Here is a 22,142-nt window from a genome sequence, read left to right as displayed (position 1 = left end):
TGAAAGGTTTATACAGGCGCCAGTAAGACAATGCAAAACCGAATACTGCACCTATTACAACGGCTTCATAGTAGAAGAGTCCAGCTGCTGAACTGGCCTTCCTGCAGTCCAGACCAATGACGTTTCATGCATCATGACACAGAAAATATGACATTAAAGACACGAGACTGTTGAGCAGCATGAACTGTAAATCAGACAAGAATTTGACAGTCATTTATGGACTGTTGTTAAAAGAAAAGGGGATGCTACACAGTGGGAAACATGACACAAACTAAAGCACTCTGTCTTATGGATTTGTAAATATATCAGCTTGTTAATGATTTTGCAATGTTTCTTTAAGCTAAAAATAGTTGAATCTTTTCTTTACAGCTGATTGAACTGCATTATTATTAGTAGTATTATTGCTGCTGTTGTTATGTTATTTAAGTGATTACATAATCCAAAACACATTTTGCAAACAGCAGCTTAAAATAAAGAGTCTGAACGTTCATCAATCAATATCATGAGAAAGAAAACTCACTGACATGCAGCTGCACTGAAGTCAAGCCCAGCAGAGGGGTCCTCACTATGCATATTTGGGGGTCACTGTAGGGAAAATGCCTCGTGTAATCAGCACTCTATTATGGTTGTTGTACAGACGTTTGTCAGCTTCTGTTCCAGCCTTCTGCTTCATCAGCCAGTATCACCGTAGCCTAAATGACCCCCATCTCTGTCCCCATTCAATATGACTCCCCCAAAACTTTGTCTTTGTTTTCTGGCTCTGCATCCCGATGAATTTCTCAACACTCCCATTCTGATTAGGGCCCCATTTGCAATTACCCACCACTCTTATCCTTGTATACACAAATAATGTAATTTTCTACTCCAAGTGGAACCTATTTAGGTCATGTTTCTCTTGGCACCTGAGAATGTCTCCCTCATGTAGAAAACCTACAAAACGCAGACATTAGTTCCACAGCTGATGAGTGAATAACAGAGCCTGGTCCAACAAAAACAATCTGCTGTGCATGGGCTGGACTTCACACTTCGCCCTTTGCTGTATCTTAAAGTGCAGTGTTGACAGAACTGTGTGGGGAAAATTAGTGCTTTGACTTCATCAGCCCTGCAAACATTTTGTAAAAGAAAAAAAAAAGTTAACTGATGCTTTGGCCTTTGACATGCCAGATGCAGTCAATCCTTATTTGAGCACAGTGGACAATTTATTAGTCATTGCAGGCCGTGTTGGTGTCGTTCACCTTGGATAAATGTCTTCTGAGTCAGTGAGCCTCGCCCTGCATGCCCCATCAGAGGGGAAAGACTGAATACACAGGATTTAGCGCATAGCTTTAAGCCCTCATCTGGATTTGCTGCACAGCGTTGCAGCAGTGTGAGCAGAGATGCCAAAGCCTCAGCGAAGTGACCTCTTTGAAGGTGAACCCAAAATGTTTTGCGGCTATTTTCTCATCTAAATTCTGCTTTATCCTGCTTTAGGCTGTATCAGGCAGGCAGCCAGTGCAGACATTCAAAACCTGACAGGATGTTTTGCTTATTGAAACAGGCATAACATTATGAAAAGTGGTTTTTGTTTTGTCTTTTTTTTTTTTTTTATTGTATCTATCAGCTCCCTCTCATTTCACACTGCGCCATGTCATCACAGCCTCTGTATTCACTAGAGCAGGTGGGCCGATAAGTGAAGCCTTTTACATTGCCCACAGTGAGTAGCAGCAGCAAAGAAACGGGCCCCGTGAGGCCCGGTCATTCGTGGGCCAAACTCCTGCTGAGTAATGATGTCAGGCCAAACTCCCAGTGTTAGCTATGCTAGCAGCAGCGGTGGGACCAGCCTGTGATTCATGTTTCATTAATCAAACATTTTAGAGCCCTGTAGCTAGCTACAGCAGACACTTTGGATGTATCTTCCTTAATCCTCTCCATTTTTAATCAGGCTAATCTCGCACAAAATGAAGAACCTGGTTTGGATGCATTACTGAAGGCAAAGAAAAAAAGGAAATGTGCCTCTTCCTTCTCCTTCATGTTTCTGGTGATCTCTGAAGCTGTTTTTTTTTGTCTTAATAATTACCCGCTGTTGCATTTAAACTTTAATTTCTTTAAATTCTGCCAGCATCTCCTTCCTCTCCTTAAATCTCGCTTTCTCTTCTGGCTGTTTTTCCTCTGTTTCTGCCTTGGATTTAGCAGTTTGTTTACAAGCTTTTATGCAGCATCAGTTGATAAGGAGACCAAATTTGATTATGTCCACACATACTGTAGAGTTCTACCTCTGGGTTCATCACTTTACTGCTTGCCAGTTTCACTCAGTAAAAAAACAATAAAAGCTCTTAGTTACACTGGATGGAGTTAAACAAAGATAACATGAGGTGTGAATTATTTACAGTCCACATAATATAGCGCAGTGCATAGAGTGGGTTAAGACATGGAGCTAATTTGATGGAAGCTGCTACAGTGGGAGCAGTATCCGTCAATTATGCCACCGTGTGTGTGTGTGTGTGTGTGTGTGTGTGTGTGTGTGTGTGTGTGTGTGTGTGTGTGTATACTGAGCTTGCACACATGCCTGTATGTGTGCACTCATTTAAAAAGGGACAAAAACAGATGAGGCAAATTCGCAAACTATGATCAGCAAGCTTGGATGAAAATGATGCCGCTTTAGCTGGGTAGTGGGGGGACAGATTGAAACTTTACAGTCTCTTAAGCAACATTAAGTAAACAAATTGTTAAATATCAGCGCATGAGCATAAATGTTCCTAATGAGTCCTTGGGGAGCTGCTCCACAATAGTGCAGTGTTACTGGGGATGTAGGTCAGTGCTTTGTGTGGCTTGTGTGTGTGTCTCTGCCCTATTGATTTTCACTAAGTGGAGTGATTTCTTCATATGTTCATTATGTGAAAATGACCCTTTTCCCCCCCTGAAAACTAAACAGGGTATTTGATGGTTCCCCTGCTCTTTGTGGTTTATTTTGGATTTTTTTTTTTTTTTTTTCTGGGTGCAGCAGCTCACCAGGGATGTTTGTGATCATCCTGCAGCAGAATATTCAGCAGCGAAGTTGTCAGTGGGAGACAGGGAAGGAGAAGGAGAGGAAAAGGGGATGTGAGGGTGGGAGGTTGTGTGTATGGGGGTGGGGGGTGTTTCCCTCTGTATTTCCCAGCATTCAGAGAGCTGGCGTTTGTTCAGCAGTGATGTAACTGTTCCCTCTGCAGACTATTCATGTTTAGAGAGAGACGCTCTAATTTACAAAAACTCCTATCGCATTGATCCGTTTTGGTTTGTGTGCTGCAGGGACACCTACTGTGTAAACATCCCTGATAAGGTTATAATTGACGCCACACCAGCAGGTTTTTAATTTTTTTTTTCTGTTAATAGCCAAGCATTTTAATCAAAAATTGCTAAGAATCCCAAACCTTCTTGCCACTTTGATTATCAGATAATCAAGTGTGACAATTTCATTGTTAAACAACGTTATGCTAAGTCGAATGCTCGATTTATGTTATTGCATTACATCTACATTGCAGTCTATGGCGTAGCTTGGTCCACGTTCTCAGAAATGTAACTGCATTTCAGAACAAGGCAGAAATCAACAGCTGGTGTGTTTTTATTATAGCAAAATACATAAAAACACACCATTTATTTATTTATATTTATTTATCATTATGGACAATGTCAACTGTACATTGTGTAAAAAAATAAATGTACCACTACAGTCATCAATCAGACACTGTCCTCCCTCATTTTGTTCAATCAAATATACACCCATTCAGTAAAAGAGGATTTCATAGCTTAACTTTCATTATGTTTATATGTTACTTGATGGTTTACGTGTCAATAACAAAAATGCATAAAATGATGTGATGGATTTTGTAGGCTGGACTTGGCTTTAATTCTCTTTGCCTTACATACGTTTATAGAGTTATTTATCCAACATTAAATTTTTGATGTAGTCCTTAAATACAGTAAACCTGGCTCCATAAATTAATATATGAATTATGTAATGTAACATTATACTGTAAATATCACAATCTGACTATATGACTATAATCAATATTTGCTAAATTAGATGTTCTTGTCATGAAATTAAAATAACACAACACTTTTATAAATTACCCATTTGTGCATAAATGCTACAAATGGGTAATTTTAGTCCACTGGTAAGTGGTTGCTAGGAAACATGATGATGTCATAATCTCTGATATTGACAGGAACCTTCAGGGGCCTAAGATGCATGTCTGCGCCAAGTCTGGTTGCTCAACTCTGATCATGTAGGAGGAGTTTGTGGAGATTTGGTGTATTACAGTAAGACGTCTACTGTGACAGAATACAAGCCAGATCATATTTCATTTTTTCATCTCCATGTATAAACTCAGTTGGTTCAGAAGTTGTCTCACCTTCCTGCATTTCATTAAAAGTAGCTGTGGTAGTGGATGATTAAAGGGCTGCACAGGGGGTAAACGCTAAACAGGAATTGTGTTGAACTGTAAATCAACTCAAACACACTCAAATAAAAAAAAGAAAAAAAGAAAATGTGAAGCTTGAAATAAACATAAAATGTCCTCGTTGAGTAAATACAATGGCATGAGCAACACGAGCTCATTAAAAGGTTCCTATGGAAACTGGAGGTGATGTTGGACAAGATGAAGGGGAGGATGGGAGAAGAGAAATAGCAGCCAGATAAATGATCCTGTATGCCAAATATGTGGCAATTCTGAAGTTAGAGCTACACAGAGACCCGTACAAGCATGGCCCTCACATCTTAGGGTGAAAACAGGAAGTTTTCCTGTGCAAATTATACATTATTTTTCTTCAGTCTAATAGTCCACAAAAGAAGGTCTGAAATGCTCAGATATCTCAGCTTCTCTATTGGTAAATCGATAAACAATTTTCTAAACTTTGGCTGTATAGAAAGTAGGTGTGTGCCAATTTCATTATCCTGTGTAAAAAAAAAAAATGTAACCACCTCAGAGTTTGAGGAGTAATTTATGAATTACTGCGGCCTCCATGCGATACAAGTCCTGTGTAAATACTCTGATAAGCGTGGCTTGTCTATAGATTTGGTCTTTCACCATACTGTACCTCCCAATGTTTTATTATCTGTTTATATTGGGTTTTCAGCCAGCATATGTCCTCATTGTGGTCCGCTGTGTGAGTGTTGCACCGTGAAGACGGGCTTGACTGAGCCCAGAAGAGTTCAGTGTAGAGCCCATCCACACTTTAACACAACATCCTTCCTGCTCCACAGGGATTCATTTTAGTTTAAGTGGGGGTGGAGGAAGAGACAGAGACAGAGGGAGAGAGGGTGATTGAAAGTGTGTGATTTTTGTGTGTCAGACAGAACAAGCATGTAAAGTCATCACAGTCATGCTGGGGAGTATTTTAGTCATAGAGTAAGGTTCACAGCAACCGTCGTAATGACGGTACGTGGAGAAAAACCTGCCCTGTCCAAACTTACAGAGAGTGCAAAGCTGGAAGCTCAGACATTTAACTGAAAATGTCCTTTTTGCTCACAAATATACCAGAACACACATTCATATGTGCACAAAAACACAGACCCAGTCGTGGGCCTGTTTTGTAGCCCAGAATGTCGTCATTTCAGTCAAGCGTTCAAATCTGATTTAGGGTGTCTTAGAAAAGCAATCAGAAAAGAGAGCTTCAGTGGAACACAGAAGATGAAATCAGGACTCATTTTATTCATTTTCATAACTTGCCCACAGAAAGTCATTGGAGCAAAGTCATATGTTGGGAATGTTAAAGGCACCCACTGATTTCCTCCTCTTTCTAAACAAGTAGCAGCGGAGATGAGTTCACATGAAAGCACAATGTGTTTTCATTTGGAAATGTTACTGTGATCAAGTTACTTTTGTAGCAGATCTAGTTTTAGTAATAGCTAATTTCACTAATGAACTGATTTTGCATCTTAATGCTTCATTTCCATTTATTTGCATTAGCAGTTTGTGTCATATATTAAACATCAGTCAGACTCTTATTAGCTTAAATGTGTTTTATGGTGCATATTCACACCTGCTTATTTGTGTTCAAACTCTGGTGCAGAACATCTGCACAGAGACTAGCTGAAAAATCACAGTTCTGTGCAAATGTTTATGCAGTTTGTTTGTAGTGTGAAAGCAGCATTTAGACCCGTCTGCAGCTTGTCAGCTGTCAAGTAACCAATCTAACAAAGGAATGCGTGCAAGCGGGATGTGTGGCATGTTTTTGTTCAATTTTCTTTTTGAAAACCACACCAACTGGTACTGTATGTGTACCCCTGGGGATTTGTACCACAGCCATAACATCCACTTTATGTTTGTACCTGCAGATTTCTATCAGTAACTAGGTCCAAAATATAAAATGTAAATAATAATAATAAAACACAGCTAATCTATTAATTCAGTAATGATTTCATTTCTATTTGTGACACACGAATTGTTAAATATAATGCTAGTAGCCACTTAGCTCAACTAACTGGAAAGAGAGACAGAAATGATTGGACCTGCACTTCTTATATTTACTAATTATTAAGGTAATTGCTTAATTTACACGTCTGCATTAATCCATATGGCTGTAGCCTACGCAGAAGTGGCTGACACGTAACTTCTTGATGATCTTTTCTCTTTACTCCTATGTCCGCATCAATAACAGTCTATCTATCTACATTAGTAATGCAGGCTGTCAGTAAAAGAATAACCATGGTTATATAAATAAAGTATATTACACTATTTTATTTTCACTTATTTCACATACTCATACACATACAATTTGCATGTGTTTTTGATATTGTGTACAAGATATTCTTGTCCTATTTTTATTTGTGCTATTAGGCTGTTTATGAATATGTCTCTATTTTTTGGTTGTTGGGTTGGTTGTTTTGCCTTTCTTGGCATACATGCATGGAAGCCTAAAATGATTTTACTAGTAAGCATATTGAGACAAAAGAGGGGAGACGGGGAGAAGGAGCGAGAGAAGCAGAAAAAAATGAAGGCATTTAATTTTTCTGAATAAATGCCTTCCTCACACCGTCTGATAAATGTTTTCTGGGATTACAGCTTTTGCACATCAGAGCCACTCAGCCACTAATCATCTTTACGCTGAAAGATTTTCGCTTCTTGTCCACTCTGTCACTTCAGATTTTCCATGTCAGCTGTAACGCTTTCCCGTTTGTGCAGCATTGTTCCTTAAGTCGCATTTAAAAACTTTATACAGTACAGTGGGGGTATACAGTGAGATACTGTGTATTATGGACACATGCAGCTTAATTAACTCACAAAAAAGGCATTAGCTTTTTACATACACACAAAGGAAAGTGTGTATTTGACTACAGCTGGATTGTGTTTGGAAATAAAACAGCTGGCATTTCTCAAGGAGGTAGAATTTCCATGGTGATTATTCCCGTTGCTTAGCCATCTCCACCGGCATTTCAGCGTTTTTTTTTATAAGAAGTAAAATCCTCAAGATTAGTCGCCTTGGCAAATGGCCTGCATTGGCTCTTTGTCACTGTTTTACCATCCTTTGTTTCATCAGGCATTTTTCCATTGAGATAGGAATCGCTGTGACAAAGTAGGAAAGATAAGCATGAGTAATGATCATCTTAAGTCACAGCCAACATTATAAGCTACTGCATACTCGTACACGGACAAGGGTCTCTTAAATGAATTCGATCCTGTGAACCAAGCGAGTGCACACACATCTTTGCACTCTACAGACTACAGAATTCTTAAGATGACCTTTACCCTTTATGCCTTTTGACTGACTTTAATCCTTAGTCTAATCCAAAAATAAGTCAAAGCACCCAAAAATCAAGTCCTAACAGAAAACTAATCCTAAAAATACATTTAACCCCAAATGTAAGACCATGCCCTGATTCAGCATTTTGAACCAAGACAGTTAAAGCTCGTAGGAAGAGGTTCGCCAACACACACGCACCACATAGATATGTAATTTAAAATTATCGTAGTTTTAGTCTCTTTTCTCTTCCTCCAGCGAGGTCATCCTCTCCAGCATCGATGTGCCCGTTGCTGGAATCTGGGAGTGCCTGGTGACCAGTTCCCGTGGCAACACTTCTCAGCAAATGGAAATAGTAGTTCTGGAAACGTCAGCATCGTACTGCCCCGCTGACAGAGTCACCAACAACAAGGGGGACTTCAGGTGAGTGACCTTGCAGCCACACACTATGGCAGATTCATTTTTCAGCTTTAGTATATTGGCGACTTGGGGAAAAAAAGGAGTCTAAATGTGATAGGGACTTTCTTTTTGAGAGTTAGAAACAGCATCCTAACTTGGCACAAAGACTGGAATCAACGGAACAACCCATCGCCTACTAAAGCTTGGTCAGGAACCACTTTATACCCTGCTACCACACCCTGCTATCACACCCACAGATACCCCTTCACTATATATTTCTAATGTGAGTAGGGAAAAGAAACTCAACGAAATTCATCAAGACGCACTTACCTCCAATCACAAGGTTCCCATTTTTACACCTTTATTTTACTCACATATCTTGGTTACTGTTATGTTTGGGGGCCAAAACTGGTTAAGTTTAGGTAAAGAATTTTGGCTTGTGTTAAAATACACCCTTCACTACCTTCTGCCTGAATTTTGTTATCTTTGGAAAGAGCATGACTGATTGTTTCCCACCAAGTCGTAGTTTAACCAGTTTAAACACATCCCCAGAAAACCAATTTTTACATTTTTGTTAACCTAAGCTAAGATAGGTTAAGCTAAATGTCTGTGGTAGCTTCATGTCTGCATGACAATGGAATCAGTAACAACCTTTTCAAGTAATAAAGAAGACAAATATTACGTTTTTCTGAAGCATGTCTAAATAGACCGTGTCCTTCAAGCTACTTGTACTACATGTGCTTTGTTTGTATTTGGTGTTAATGGACAATAATAACTGGTTTTCTAAGCTGATACCAGGAGGCCTCCTGCTGCATAAGGCAATAGTTTAACCTAACTATTATTTATTTCACCAGAAATATTTCCAATTATAGAGTCGCATGTCATAAAATTAATACTGTAATCAGAGCACTCAGTTACGCTATTGTTATCCCTCCACAGAGAGTGCAGTTGAGGTACTTAAGTCTGGTTTTAGGCAGTGTTGTGCTACTTTTTTGCTCCACCTGACACCTGGTCTGCCTTGCTCTAAGTTTGGCTGGTTTGTGTAGTACAGCAGTGTCTGGGCAGTTCATGTATTTTTTAATAATAATTGTTTTGTGCGATATAAAAACTCCTACGCACATTATGGCTCAGGGTAGTCCAGGTTTATATCATGACTATGAAAACAAGCGCTCGCGATGAATAACTAAAGTCTCATATAGAAAGAAGAAAAACACCACACATCTACGTGCCCTCCATTTATGCTTCTTTTCTCTGGCTTCAACTCCAAGTGTCCACCTTGAAGCTGTATTTGCTCACATACATACACACACACCCTCCACCTCTCCTCCCTTGTGGGCGTGCTGTTGTCGTGTACGCTCTTTTGTAACTGCTGTACTTTACAGCCCACTTCTAGTGCAGAAAGCACAGTCTTTGTTTCTGCTGGAGCATTGGAGTAATGGGCTGGAAAATGAGACCCCTTTTTTCTTGGGGGCGAAATTAACGCCATTTATTACTAAGTAGCTGCTGCAGCAGCAGCAATGTGGATGGAGAGAGGTGGGGGTAAGGAGAATGGGTGGAGAGCAGTGTGATGGCAGGTCTCTACCCTCAAAACAGATTACTAGCCTCCTGAATGCAGCGCTCCTTTATTTAATTTTGATGGACTCAAAGGTGTTTCCACAGTAAGACGTTCTTCAGCTTATTTCTGAAGTGGGATTTTGATGTTGACTGTAAGAAAAAAACACAAACATGAGCCATATCCTCCTCCTGTGATTGTTGACATGTTGATCAGTATGTGAGCGCACAAACAGCTCTTTCCTAAGGCTACAAAAGCACAGACCTTACGCATGCGCTGGTGTCAAGGAACAAAACCTGGAGTTCTTTAGGTATCTCGGAAATACAGGCTAGTGTCCTGGACTATGAGTGTTTGGCTGCCTTTTTCCACCCAAATGAGCTTTATTGTATTGAAACACTAACAAGCATTACCCAGAAAATGGAAATTATCCATTTGACTGTAAAATCACACTAGCCCCTATCATAGGTTGGTCAGTAGAGCAGCTCCAGGACTCGGTTCTTGATGACGTTATTGAGAAAGTCTCATTTCTTGCTTCAGAGGAGACTTCAGTGAACTTTGTATTACCGTAAGAACAACACTTAATTTGAATTTCCCTTTAGGAGTCACAGGCAAGAGCAGGTTTAAGCTTGAAATATAAATCTTTCACTGACATTCTCCATCTGCCACATGTAGTGCATGTTAAAGGGGTATGCAGGCAATTTTGTATTGCTCTTTCAAAATGTTGTGGAAGTTGACATAAACAGATTAGAGGAGTGGAGGATGAGGTATCCCGACTTTAAGGCCTTTTTATGGGTCAAGCTGTACCACTCCACAAAACCAGAAAGCCTACTTTTCCAAAGATCAACTTGACAGTATTTATATTGTCTTGTCTGCGAGATGTCTGCGAGATGTTGAAAATATCCAAAATACGTGATGACGTGAGTTTTTTTCTCACTCTTCTGGGCCCACAGGAGACATTTGTTGCAACTGTTATCACAAGTTAAATTCAACTCATTGTCATTGTGTGTACAAGGCACACAATGAAATGATCGTTCCAGATCACTCATCCAAAGATGAGCATCTGCAGTCATGCAGCCAGAGACCGGCGTTACCGTTAGGCAATGTGGTTTAAGTGTCTTGCCCAAGGACACAACGCAGCACAGGGACAGGGGCTCGAACCTGCAACCTTCCGCCTGCAAGGCCAGCACCTACCCACTGCCACGAAGTTGTGTAATACATGAGGTTAAAAAAAAACATCCACCCATCCATTTTTTAACCGCTTAGCCAACTTAGGGTTACTGGGGGTGGGGTCTATCTCAGCTGTTATAGGGCAAAATGCAGGGTGACAGACAACCACACACTCTCACATCCACATCTATGGCTAATTAAGAATCATCAGTTAAAGTTACGTGGATGTCTCTATTCACTTACATTTGGGGGTCATGCTGGAGCAACAAGAAGCCAGCAAGGGCACAGGGAGAACATGCAAACAGAAAAGGCTGACTACACCTTTAAGTGTATTCTGTCATTAAAGAAAAAAAAAACCCCTGTGTACCAAGGGGAACGGCAATAAACTTCATTAATAAAGTTAGTAAATAAAATGAATTCGAAGTCATTAATAAGACAGCACATGTTTCACAATCAAGAATCTGGGAGTCATCTGCAAAATAATTATGCCTAGCTGTAAATCATTTATGCAAATTAATACTTTCCTAAGTACAGGGAGTATGAAATTGCCATCTGGTGCAGTTTGTGTGGATCCTGATAATTCTGATATTTTTTGGCAGGTGGCCAAAGACACTGGCTGGCATCCTGGCCTTCCTACCCTGTGCTCCTGCCACCTTTGGCTCTGCCCCTCACCCCTCTGGCAGTGCTCCTCACCCCTCGAGCCGGAGGGAGAAGAAGGCGTGGCGACGTTGTGACCGTGCTGGGCGGTGGGCTGAAGAGGACTACACTCAGTGCCCTTATGCCAGTGAACTGACCCGTGTGCTGCATGAGCTCACCCAGGTATCAGTACGTTTGAAGACCTAGTCCTGAAAGCTGCTGGGAAACAGGATTCATTCATGGATTATTTTGATTTTTTTTAACCACAGTAAATCAATCCTAATTTAAAACATTTCCAGGTTAGTCTTAACAGCAAGTTTTCAACTTCATATTCCCAGAAAACGTACTACTAACTGCATTGATTCACCTGTAGCCTGCAGGTATTTCCAGATCTGTATATGAAACATTTATATGCGTAATACAAATTGACTGACAACAGGTTGTTTTAGTCTACCTTCTGCTCAAGGGAGTTCTACAATAAAGTGACAAAGTTTGCAAAACTGCATGAATTACATGAAGTTTTGATTCATTAATCATCTCATTAACTGTGTGATGTTTCTGTGGAATTATAATAATAGACTGAATGATCATCCTCTCTGAAAATTGCTGCATATTACTCATATATTGATTTCTCTTCCAGATACCTATTAATTCCACAAACGCTCAGCCTTTTGGACAGCAGCTGGTGGCTTTCACCAGCAGGGCAGCACACTTCACCGATGTCATGGATGTCATCTTTGTCACCCACCTGGTGGAGAGACTAACAAGGCTGGTGGAGAAACATAAAGATGTAAGAGGAAACACAGAGCTGTAATACACCCAATGTATTTATAGTGGTATCATCCCAAATTTTTTTCTGCTCCCATGCTGGGATTTTTAATGTGTGTGTGTGTGTGTGTGTGTGTGTGTGTGTGTGTGTGTGTGTGTGTGTGTGTGTGTTCGATTTCAGGGTTTCAGAGAATGCGCATGAACTCGTGTATCACCGACATTGATATGCAAAATGTTTCTACATACAAAGGCCTACTTTTTATTAACAGAATAATTTTCAGGAATTAAAGAGTGGACTTGTGATATGATATGATATGACAGATACTTCAATTCTGAATTAAATGAATCTCTGAATGGGAGTGTGCAAAACAACCAGCTGATGATTAAAACTATGTAACAGTATTGCATTTAGAAATCGGGGTGCAAAAAAAATGGAGAATATTAATATGACTGAATTAATATGCATGGTCTGGTCATTTTATTGAATCCAAAAAGTGGTTCTTTGCATTCTAAGTATTAATATGTAGACAACTTTGTTCATGATGTCATACTTTAGGCCCCAGTCACATAGGCCTAGAGACCAGTTGGCAACTGGACAGCAACCTGCAGTAGCTGGGGAAAAATGTGTATTGGTGAGGGGTTGCTGGAGGTTGTTGGCTGTCACTGGGTGAAATCGGTTGCAAAGATGGTGTTCTACCAAAAAACTCCTTGTGATTGCTTTGGTTGCTAGCAGACTGCCATGGTTGCTTTTAAGTTGCATGGAAGACATTTGTTTGCAGACATTCGCTGCAGACAAGATTGTTGCCGTTCATACAAACTATGGGCAACTGTGGCAATCTGCTACTGACCAACGCAATCACAAGGAGGTTTTCAGTACAGCAACATATACCTCTTTGCAACCAATGTAAGTGACAGCAAGCAACTTCCTGCAACCACTCACCAACTAGTTGGGGAATACATATTTTTCTCTGGCCAAAAGCGGTTGCTAGACTGTTGCCAACCAGTCTCTAGGCTGTTGTGACTGCAGCCTTAGTAGCTGTTATTTAGCTTAACTCAACTAGTCCTACTCCTGTCAAAGAGGAAACCCTGATAAACATCTGATACCTGGAACTTGCTACACAAAGCTGTCTTATAAGACATGGTAACATGTTTCTCACCTCATATGACACCCCGTGGTCCATTCTAGCACTGCACCTGAATGGCAACCATTGTTAAGCAGATGATTCTTGTGTTTGGGCAAATCATGCTTTTACCCTGAGTGAACTTCTTCGGCTAGAGGCAATGGGGCTGTTACACTGGCATCACACTGAAGGTCAGGTTATGCGAGGGGAACAGTGCTGGGCTTAGTCAGTGAAAAGAATCAATATTAGCTCTCACTTGTGCAATTATTCATCATAGGTCACTCGGGAGGAGATATTATTTGGAGATACTTAGTTTTATCATTCCTAAGACAATGGTGATGAGCCCACCCCCATTCACTGAATAAAGAACAGTCCAATGAAGCAACAATAAAAAGTACAGTAAGTAAATAACAAACTGCCATCCTAAGGAAGCAATTATGCCCCATTGGAGCTCCTAATCTAAATTAAATCTTCCTATAATGAATGAAGCCACCATTGCCTCCCTCACAATTCTGACTGCAGATTACAAATGTGCCTGTTGTTCTGTGATTGATATGCAGGATGAGTCTGCTTCTTCGTGTGTGTGTGTGTGTGTGTGTGTGCTTTATACGTACAGTTTGTGTAAGAGTGTGCAAGCAATCATTTGCATACATGTCTGCTTGTGTTTCCTCAGCTCGGGGACTATATATCAGACATCGCCAGCAACATGATGTTGGTGGAAGAGCACATCTTGTGGATGGCACAGAATGAGGCCAGGGCGTGCACTCGAATCGTCCAGTGTGTGGAGCGTATTGCTGACCTTGCACTGACTGGAGACAATCGGGCCATTTCTAAGGTACAGCTGGATGACCAGACAAAATACTCACACTCAAGGCCACACTGCGACAGGGAAAGGGTTGATTATCACTCTAAGTGTCCCACAGCTTTCACGTTTTCTCGTGGTTTAGAATAATGAGAAGTCAATTTGGCTTAAGAAGATAGTGAAGACAAAGCAAGCAAAAGATAATTTGCTTCCTTTCTTGGGTTCTTCTTACTTCTATTTTTCCCTCCCTATTGTCACTGGGGATAAAAGCAGTGGCTAAATTAAAAATACAAAATTGTCTGCCCTCCCCTCTCTGCTCCCTCCCACCTCTCTCTCCCACTCCTAAATCTTGGGATACTCGTTTTAGGTATCTGCTAACATAGCTCTGGAGGCCTTTCTGATCCGTCCGTCAAACTTCCACGGCTTGTGCTGCACAGCCCTTCGACAGCCCCCCTCAACCGCCACCTCACCCCTCCCTGACAGCCACTCCCACTCTGATAAGGACATGAGCAGAGAGCGTGATGCCATGGGGGAATCGTTACTCAGCTTCAAATGCCACACTGTCAACAACAGTGGCTCACCGGTCAGTCAGCTAAGCAAGGTAAGATGCACGTTAATAAGCGGTGTGAAGCTTTCTGAAAGATGCCATTATCTTCTCCTGCTTGGATCTATTAGCTAGAGGTGTGGAAACAATGTTCTTTGAGGCTTTCTCTTTCTCACTCCCAGCAGGGGCTTTTTTTTAAGAGGCCATTCACTTTTGTAATTTTTGACTCTTATTCTCAAATGCAGGCATGAGAGAAGAAGGAGAGAAGATGCTCTGAGAGAGGATAGAAATAAAATATGAAAACAGGAGTGCAGTTTGTACACTAGCTCATGGGCACAATAAAATGAATTCCCTGACACCACACTGTTGAAGCATGTGAGAAGGATTACCACCTGCCCTTAAGTCTGTTGTTACCTATTTGTCCTGGCAATCTGACACCTTGTTGGGGTTTGTTGGCATGCTGTAGATCAGCTCGTTATAGGTGGGGTTGTGGTGGGGGCAGGGCCTGCAAATAGGACAGCAATTTTGAAGTTGGTGAATGTGGACCACTCCCCAATGATGGATAAGGTGGCCTTGTGTACCTGTCGCTTTAAATCAGCTCAAGCCCTTCTGTGTCTCCAGTTGTGGCTGTCCCAGATGACAAATAAATGTGGGGCACTCGGCATCTGCAGACAGCAGGCAAAACACTTAACTCCCCTGGCATTATAGTGTCATATTTGTGCAACATTTGTACAGTTTGCACCCTCTAGCTATTCAGTCCACAGATGAATTCAACAGTGTACATGTGCGTGAACACACTGTCTGTGCATGTTAGTGTTTATGAGCAGGAAAGAGCACGAGTGTGTGTTTGTCTTTAAATCTGCACGCTTTTTAAATTTTCCCCTTTCTTCTTTGTCAAGTCTCTCTGGTTTTGTCAGCAATTACAGCACTTTTGTTTGTGGCTCCAGGCTGTCTGTGTAGCTCGCATGCATGTATATAAATGTACAGCGCCATGCAAAGGTTTTAAGCACCGAAAGTAAAGTTGGTTTCAAAAATGATGAATAGTTTTCTTTTTTTTTAATCACCTATCCTCATATCCTCAAGTGTAGCAAGCATAATGCTGAGCTCAGGGATGTGTAGGGATCATATCAACTGCTGCAGAACTCCTTGTTCTTCTTTTGATTGAAGACTCTGATTATGACTCTGGGCGCGCTGCTGCAAATTTGAGATTCCTCCAATCTCAACACATAAAGTGTTTCAAACATTTGCTCAGTACAGTTTGTGTTTCTGGAAACTGAGCTAAATTTGGAGTGTCACGAAAAGGACAATGCTGCTCAGGTAGAGGTCGACAAATGTGGAATTAATATTTATTTTCATTATTGGCAAGTCATCTCACTGCCAGTGCTTCTGAGTTTTGACGGGTTTTTTTACACTGGAGTCCAAACAAAAAGCATATTTTGTCTTCCTACTAAACAGTTCCAGCACTGCGTGACCTTGAGAAAAATGCTTTAGCTTTGCCTCATATGTGATGTGTAAACTTCAAGAATTCTTATCATCGGCTCAGCTCAGCCAAGTGTTTCTCCAACAGTAGCCTAGAAAAGGTTCATTATTAAGACAATCAAGTCCAGTACTGTGTTTGGCGAAGTGTTTTATGTCTGATACCATGCATTATATCAATATTTCAATTACAGATTCACATAGAAAAATTTTTATGACATGAATGTTAAAAATAAAAATGAGAAGCATGAAATATTAGTGACCTTACAGCTATGAAGGTATCAAGCTACTAAGAAAAAAAAAAAACTCTATTACAGTCACTGCACAACCATATAAAATCAAGTATTGCTTGCAAGCAATCGAGTGCTCAGTGCTGCTGCTGTTAGCTGAAATTCAGTTGTAAATTGTAGTAATTTTAATGACCTCAACATGTTCCTGAGACAGGAAAAAGCTGTTTTTTGTAACTTATTACAAAAAAGGGTAAAAACGTCAGTGTTATTATTGGACGGTGGTTTTTCCAACACCAGAAATATTAAGCCCTGGGCCTCTTACTGAGTCTTACTGCTCTTCTGCAGTTGTTATTAATATTGTCCACTGTACAAATCACATAGGTTGCCATTTAGCCAAATAGTATCTTTGTTTTGCAATTTAAAAAAGAGTAATGGACAGGAATACTAATATGTGACTTAAACATTGAAGGCCTCAGTCACACAGACCCTCTGCCAACCTCTGGTCACCAGGAAATAATGAGTATTCCCTGACCTGTTGGCGAGTGGTTGCTGGCTGTTGCTAGGTAAAATTGGTCACAAAGAGGGTGTTGCACCAAAAATGTCCTTGTGATTGCTTTGGTCACTAGCAGATTACTCCAGTCACCCGTACTTTGCATGGAAGATGCCAATTTGTCTGTAAAGACCTGGTATCTAATCGATAATCAGTAATGTAACAAATCGATAGTGAAACTTGAAAAAGTGGAGTGCAGACTGGAAATGGAAAATGTTTGCCTGCAAAGTAAAATTTGTGCCTTACTGCTGCAAGCAACACAGTTCAACGGGTGCAACTTTTACTCCGGTTTGTGTCGCACTTTTCACAGTTTCACAACCGCTAAACGAGTAGCCGCCGAATGTTTGCAGAGAAGTTGGCGTCTTCCATACAAACTATGGGCGACTATGGCAGTCTGCCAGTGACCAAAGCAACACCCAAAGCTTTTCAGTGCAGCACTATACAACCTTTTACTACCAATTTCATCCAAGCGACAGCAAGCAACCTCCTGAAACTGACTTCACAGCGACTGAGAGCAACCTCCATCAACCACTCCAGTTGGGGAATACGGATTTTTCCCAGTGACTGTCAAGCTGTTGCCAACCCATCTTTAGGCCTGTGTTACTGGGGTCTGATATGCATCAAATATAATGTGGTTTTTGGTAAGTGGAGGACTAGTTCTCAGTTATGGATCAATGACAAAATAAATTATAACTAAATCATTGCAATGAGGAATTAGTAGGGATTTCAGTGATAGTGATAGTGGATTAGGATTTTAAACTTCCGTTTATGCCAAGCTAAAGTCCACCGTTTTGAAAGGTGATTTCAATTTAAACTTTTCCTGTGTTGCTACATTTTCTGGTGGAAATCAATGTTTTTTTGTTTTTTTTACAGAAAGAAGTATGACGCTAGATCACAGGAAATAAAGGGAAGAGCATGATGGGAAGTTGCATGCAATAAAGGTTGCATACTTTTCATGCTCTTTCATTGGATAAATAAGATTTTGCACGTGTGTGTTGAAGAACATCATACTGCTAAATCCAACTTGTCATCTGCGTAGCGTTTTTTGTAAAACGGCTTTTTTCTTTACTGTGCCAATTAAATTTCTCACCCAAGTTGACATATTTTTACTTAAAAGTATTTACTTAGTTTCAGCTTAGATTGCCATGATACTGCCTGTATGTTTGGCCAAATAGCTAATACAGTCTAATAAAGGTGCTTCATTGTATAACACAAAATGGTATTTCATATCCATACTGTATTACCATTTGGGGATTATAATCACCAGAAAGCTGGCATGAAGAAATCATAGTACTAATAGGGCAGCCAAGCACGTGAGGCACTCTGCAACTCAGTTAATCTTGATTTAACAAGGCCCACTGAACAGACCCACATAAATGAAATACTCAGTTTATAGAAGCAAGAAGAAGAGTGCCGATGTGTGGAGAGACATTTGTGCATATTTTAGTCCAAAGGTTCATTCCTTGAGCCGTGCAAGAGTATGTTTTTTATGCACATATTGGCCTATAATAGGAAAAATTGATGTAAAATTCTAATTCTGTACACTCCAAAATAATAATAATTTTAAAAAAAGGTGGAATTAGTCATTAAGACCCACTGGTGCAGATTTTCAGCAGGTGTGTTGCTCATGTTTTGCATTTTTATTTAGGAGCTTTGCACAGGTTCTGGTGTCAGAATTGCCTTTAAGTACTTAATATATTTGGGTCATTTTGGAAGAAAAAAATCTCTCCAAAGATCAAGTTTTGGATGAGATGAAGAATGCAATACTATTTCCACCTCACTGAATGTGCAGAATGAAAAAAAGCTTGTACTCTCAGGGCGATTTACACTCACAAACCTGTGATATGCCGGGTTTTCAGGGCTCTTGTTATTTTGAACGGATCTGGGGTGAGAAGCAGCGCCCTGCTATGGATCACTTCAATGTTAATTGTAGGGTGGGGGTGGGGGGTGGAGGTACAGAGTGACATCATTTGCCTATAAAACTATCAGCACCCTGCAATCAGCCTGCAACAGGATCTTTTTATTTCTCCTCTCTATAGCTTTCATAAGTAATGTGAGAAAGACTTGACCAATTACCGATGATATGGAAAATATGATATCCCCACTACTTAAGCGTATGCTCAGAGAAGCGGTGTCACAGATGAATGCAGTATTCACTCATAAAGGCTTCATGCACATGGAAGCCAATATTCCAATTCTAATCAGTTTAAAAGCCCAAACACAATAAAAGATTATCCATATAAAGAGCTCAGTTGGTTTGAACAGGGTTTCAGTGCTGTGGAATAAACCTTTTAATAAATCAGTCAGAAGAAAAATTGTACCATCATCCCAGCAATTTAACTTGTGTCTGCCTTCTTCCTGCGTGTTGTGCATGGGGGTGTCTTCCCTTTCCACAAATGACAACTTCCAAGCTAAACTGGTCCTCTGCAGAGAGTTTGTTTTGATTGACACTAGTAAGCGCCACTATATGATCAAAAGTAATGGGCCATTACACCTACTGTACACGAGCTGCTCGGCCTGCCACGAAGCTCCCGACACACAATTTTTGTGCTGATGTTAATGCCAGAGGAGTTTTGGAACTCTGCAGCTACTGAGTCAGCAGAGTGTTGGTGACTTTTCCACAACATACACCTCAAGCACTCGACAATCCCTGATCTGTGACTTTATGCGGTCTGCCACTCTGGATCTGGTCATGACAGCTGAATTCCTGATAGGCTTACTATAAGAACCTGTTCTGATTAAAATAAGAAGAGAATGGGGTGGAGCAGGGTGGCACTGACTGGAAAACCGTAACATCTGTTTTGGTGGAGCTCAGTGAAGCAGTCAGTTGGCTAAGAGAGTAGAGTCTTGCTGATTTAACTTCTGCTAAGCTCCTACACAAGGCACAAGGTCTCTTTAATAGAAATGAAATTGATAATTAATTGAGATTTTTAAATCGTGACACAGATAGATATAGCCTCATTAGGAAAGGCCAAGAGTACCCCTAATTTACTGGCTACAGCCAATTACATTATCAATAATAACTGCCTGCATTTTATTTTAGGGTGTAATCTATATCTGAATTTTAATTGTGCTTATTAAGAGTTGATCCTTCACTTAACACTATGTATTTGAATAAGAAATGGATGATCACTGTCAAACTTTAATGAACTCATGCTGCTGTGAGGTCAGCTTTTCTGGTAATTTCCTAAAATTGAAACTGATTAGCAAAGTCATTATGACCAATATGCTGTTGGTCAAGAACACACCTCCTACTGATTCTTAGAGACAAGAACTCCAAAAGACATCTAGAGGTATATTTTGGTATCTTCCGGCCAGAGTAGATCCTTCATGAAATGTACAGTATGAACATCACAAAGCTCCTTAGAACTGCATGGAGTCATTTTATAGCCTTCATCACATAAACCTGGTGTTAAATTAGATTCTTAAACTTGAAGCCTTATGTGATTCTACATTTAAATGATCAGCGCATAATGTGTAAATGTTGCTATGACAATAAGTAAACTCAGCATCATCCAGCTGAGGTAAAGCTGCTAATTTTGAGTCTTGCAGCAAGCTGCCTAAATCCCTGTTAAGTTGATGGATGAGAAAGTAGAGGGAAAAGCGATGTACACCAACTAATGCTTAACAGATGCCTGTGATTAAAACCAAAACCACAGTAGCAGACATAGTAGCAGTTATCAGATATGACATGTCAATTGCCATTCCCGAGTGAGAGTGAAGGCCTGTTGTGTGAAAGTAACGGGAATGTGACATAGTGGCTCAGAGTGTGAACTTAGTGTGGGCTAAATACATTTGGTGTATCCAGAGCAGAGATATAAATGCACATAATGCACACTCACAAACACACACTCCCCTATGAGTCACCAGTCAGCCTGCCTAACACAGATCACTTAAACAACACACTGTGAAGGCTACAATAGACACCTACATGTAGCACCACAGCTTGTTATTGAACAAAGCAGATACCACAGAGATTAATGCACGCTGGAAAAGATCCTAGCTGGATTCACAGCCACTTCCTAGACACTGATTTTCTTCTACTAACCTGTTTTCAAGCTAGTTGGGACAAAGTCTAAAATGTTAATTAAATAAATGTAAAAATTAGAAAATCATTGAAATGATATATTTGATTGAAAAGTGGTAAAAAGACAAAGCTGAGATGTTGTTTTGCTTTTTGAAATATGCACTCACTCTTGATTTGAGCTGGGAATGGGAAATTATGGAAACGTTTTGAGGGAACAAACAAACAAACAAAAAACATCTGGATGCAGAAATGTAAAGCAAGACAAAGAAGAGCAATCTATTAGGGGCGTTGCTGTCTTAATAAGACAGTCCATACCCTGTATTAAAATTTCTAAATTGCATTAACTGAAAATTCTGTAAAAATGCTATAGTTTATTATAGTGTAGGTATGCAGTGGCTTGACTTGACTGAAAAGAATGCCGAAGCGATATGAAAATATGACTTTGTCCTACGTCTCATTAATGCCTTCAGAACTGCCTAAATTCTTTGTGGCACAGATTCTTCCTCCTCAAGACCCCCATCAGACAACCGGTAGGTTCAAACCTACACCCTCATGGCAATGAAGCGACAGTGCTAACCACTGCAGAACTGTGGAACCCTATGATGAGATGTAACCCCACGAGAAACATAATTTACATGCAGATATTTATATATAAATTAACTTAAATGGAATAAAAACATTTTAATATTAAAAATAAATTGTCACCAAGTATTAGTCTGAGAGCCAAGAAAATATCCCCCACACCAGTCTGAACTGTTGATACAAAGCGGGATGGGTCCGTTTTTTCATGCTGTTTTTCCCAAACTCTGGCATTACCATCCAGCAGAAATCGAGACTCACTGGACCAGGGAACATGTTTCTAGTCTTCTGTTGTCCAGTATTGAGCCCTTGCAAACTGTAGGCTCAGTTTCCTGCTCTTAGTTGAAAGAATTAGCACCTGCTATGGCCCATCTGCTTCAAGGGGTTCGACATGTTGTGCATTCAGAGATGCATACCTTGCATCTGGTTTGGATCTGGCAACATTCTGCATACCTTTGTTGTAATGAGTGGTTATTTGAGTCAGTGTTGCTTTGCTATCATCTTGAGGTAGTTTGGCCATTCTCCTCTGACCTCTGGCATCAACAAGGCGTTTCCACCCAAAGAACTGGATATTTTCTTTTCTTCAGATCATT

At 40.4% G+C, this 22,142-nt stretch overlaps 1 protein-coding gene across 1 annotated transcript in view; it reads left to right on the top strand.

Moving 5' to 3' along the window:
* Positions 1-22,142, top strand: part of adgra1b (adhesion G protein-coupled receptor A1b) — a 165,805-nt gene that overhangs the window by 47,514 nt on the left and 96,149 nt on the right. Inside the window, exons 8-12 of the mRNA XM_030748152.1 lie at positions 7,957-8,121; positions 11,416-11,635; positions 12,093-12,242; positions 14,015-14,176; positions 14,511-14,744. Coding sequence (XP_030604012.1) covers positions 7,957-8,121; positions 11,416-11,635; positions 12,093-12,242; positions 14,015-14,176; positions 14,511-14,744 — 931 coding nt within the window. The remainder of the gene's footprint in view (positions 1-7,956; positions 8,122-11,415; positions 11,636-12,092; positions 12,243-14,014; positions 14,177-14,510; positions 14,745-22,142) is intronic.

Source organism: Archocentrus centrarchus, chromosome 15, assembly GCF_007364275.1.
Source record: "Archocentrus centrarchus isolate MPI-CPG fArcCen1 chromosome 15, fArcCen1, whole genome shotgun sequence".
Classification (NCBI taxonomy): domain Eukaryota; kingdom Metazoa; phylum Chordata; class Actinopteri; order Cichliformes; family Cichlidae; genus Archocentrus; species Archocentrus centrarchus.
This window is presented reverse-complemented; position numbering and strand designations above follow the sequence as displayed.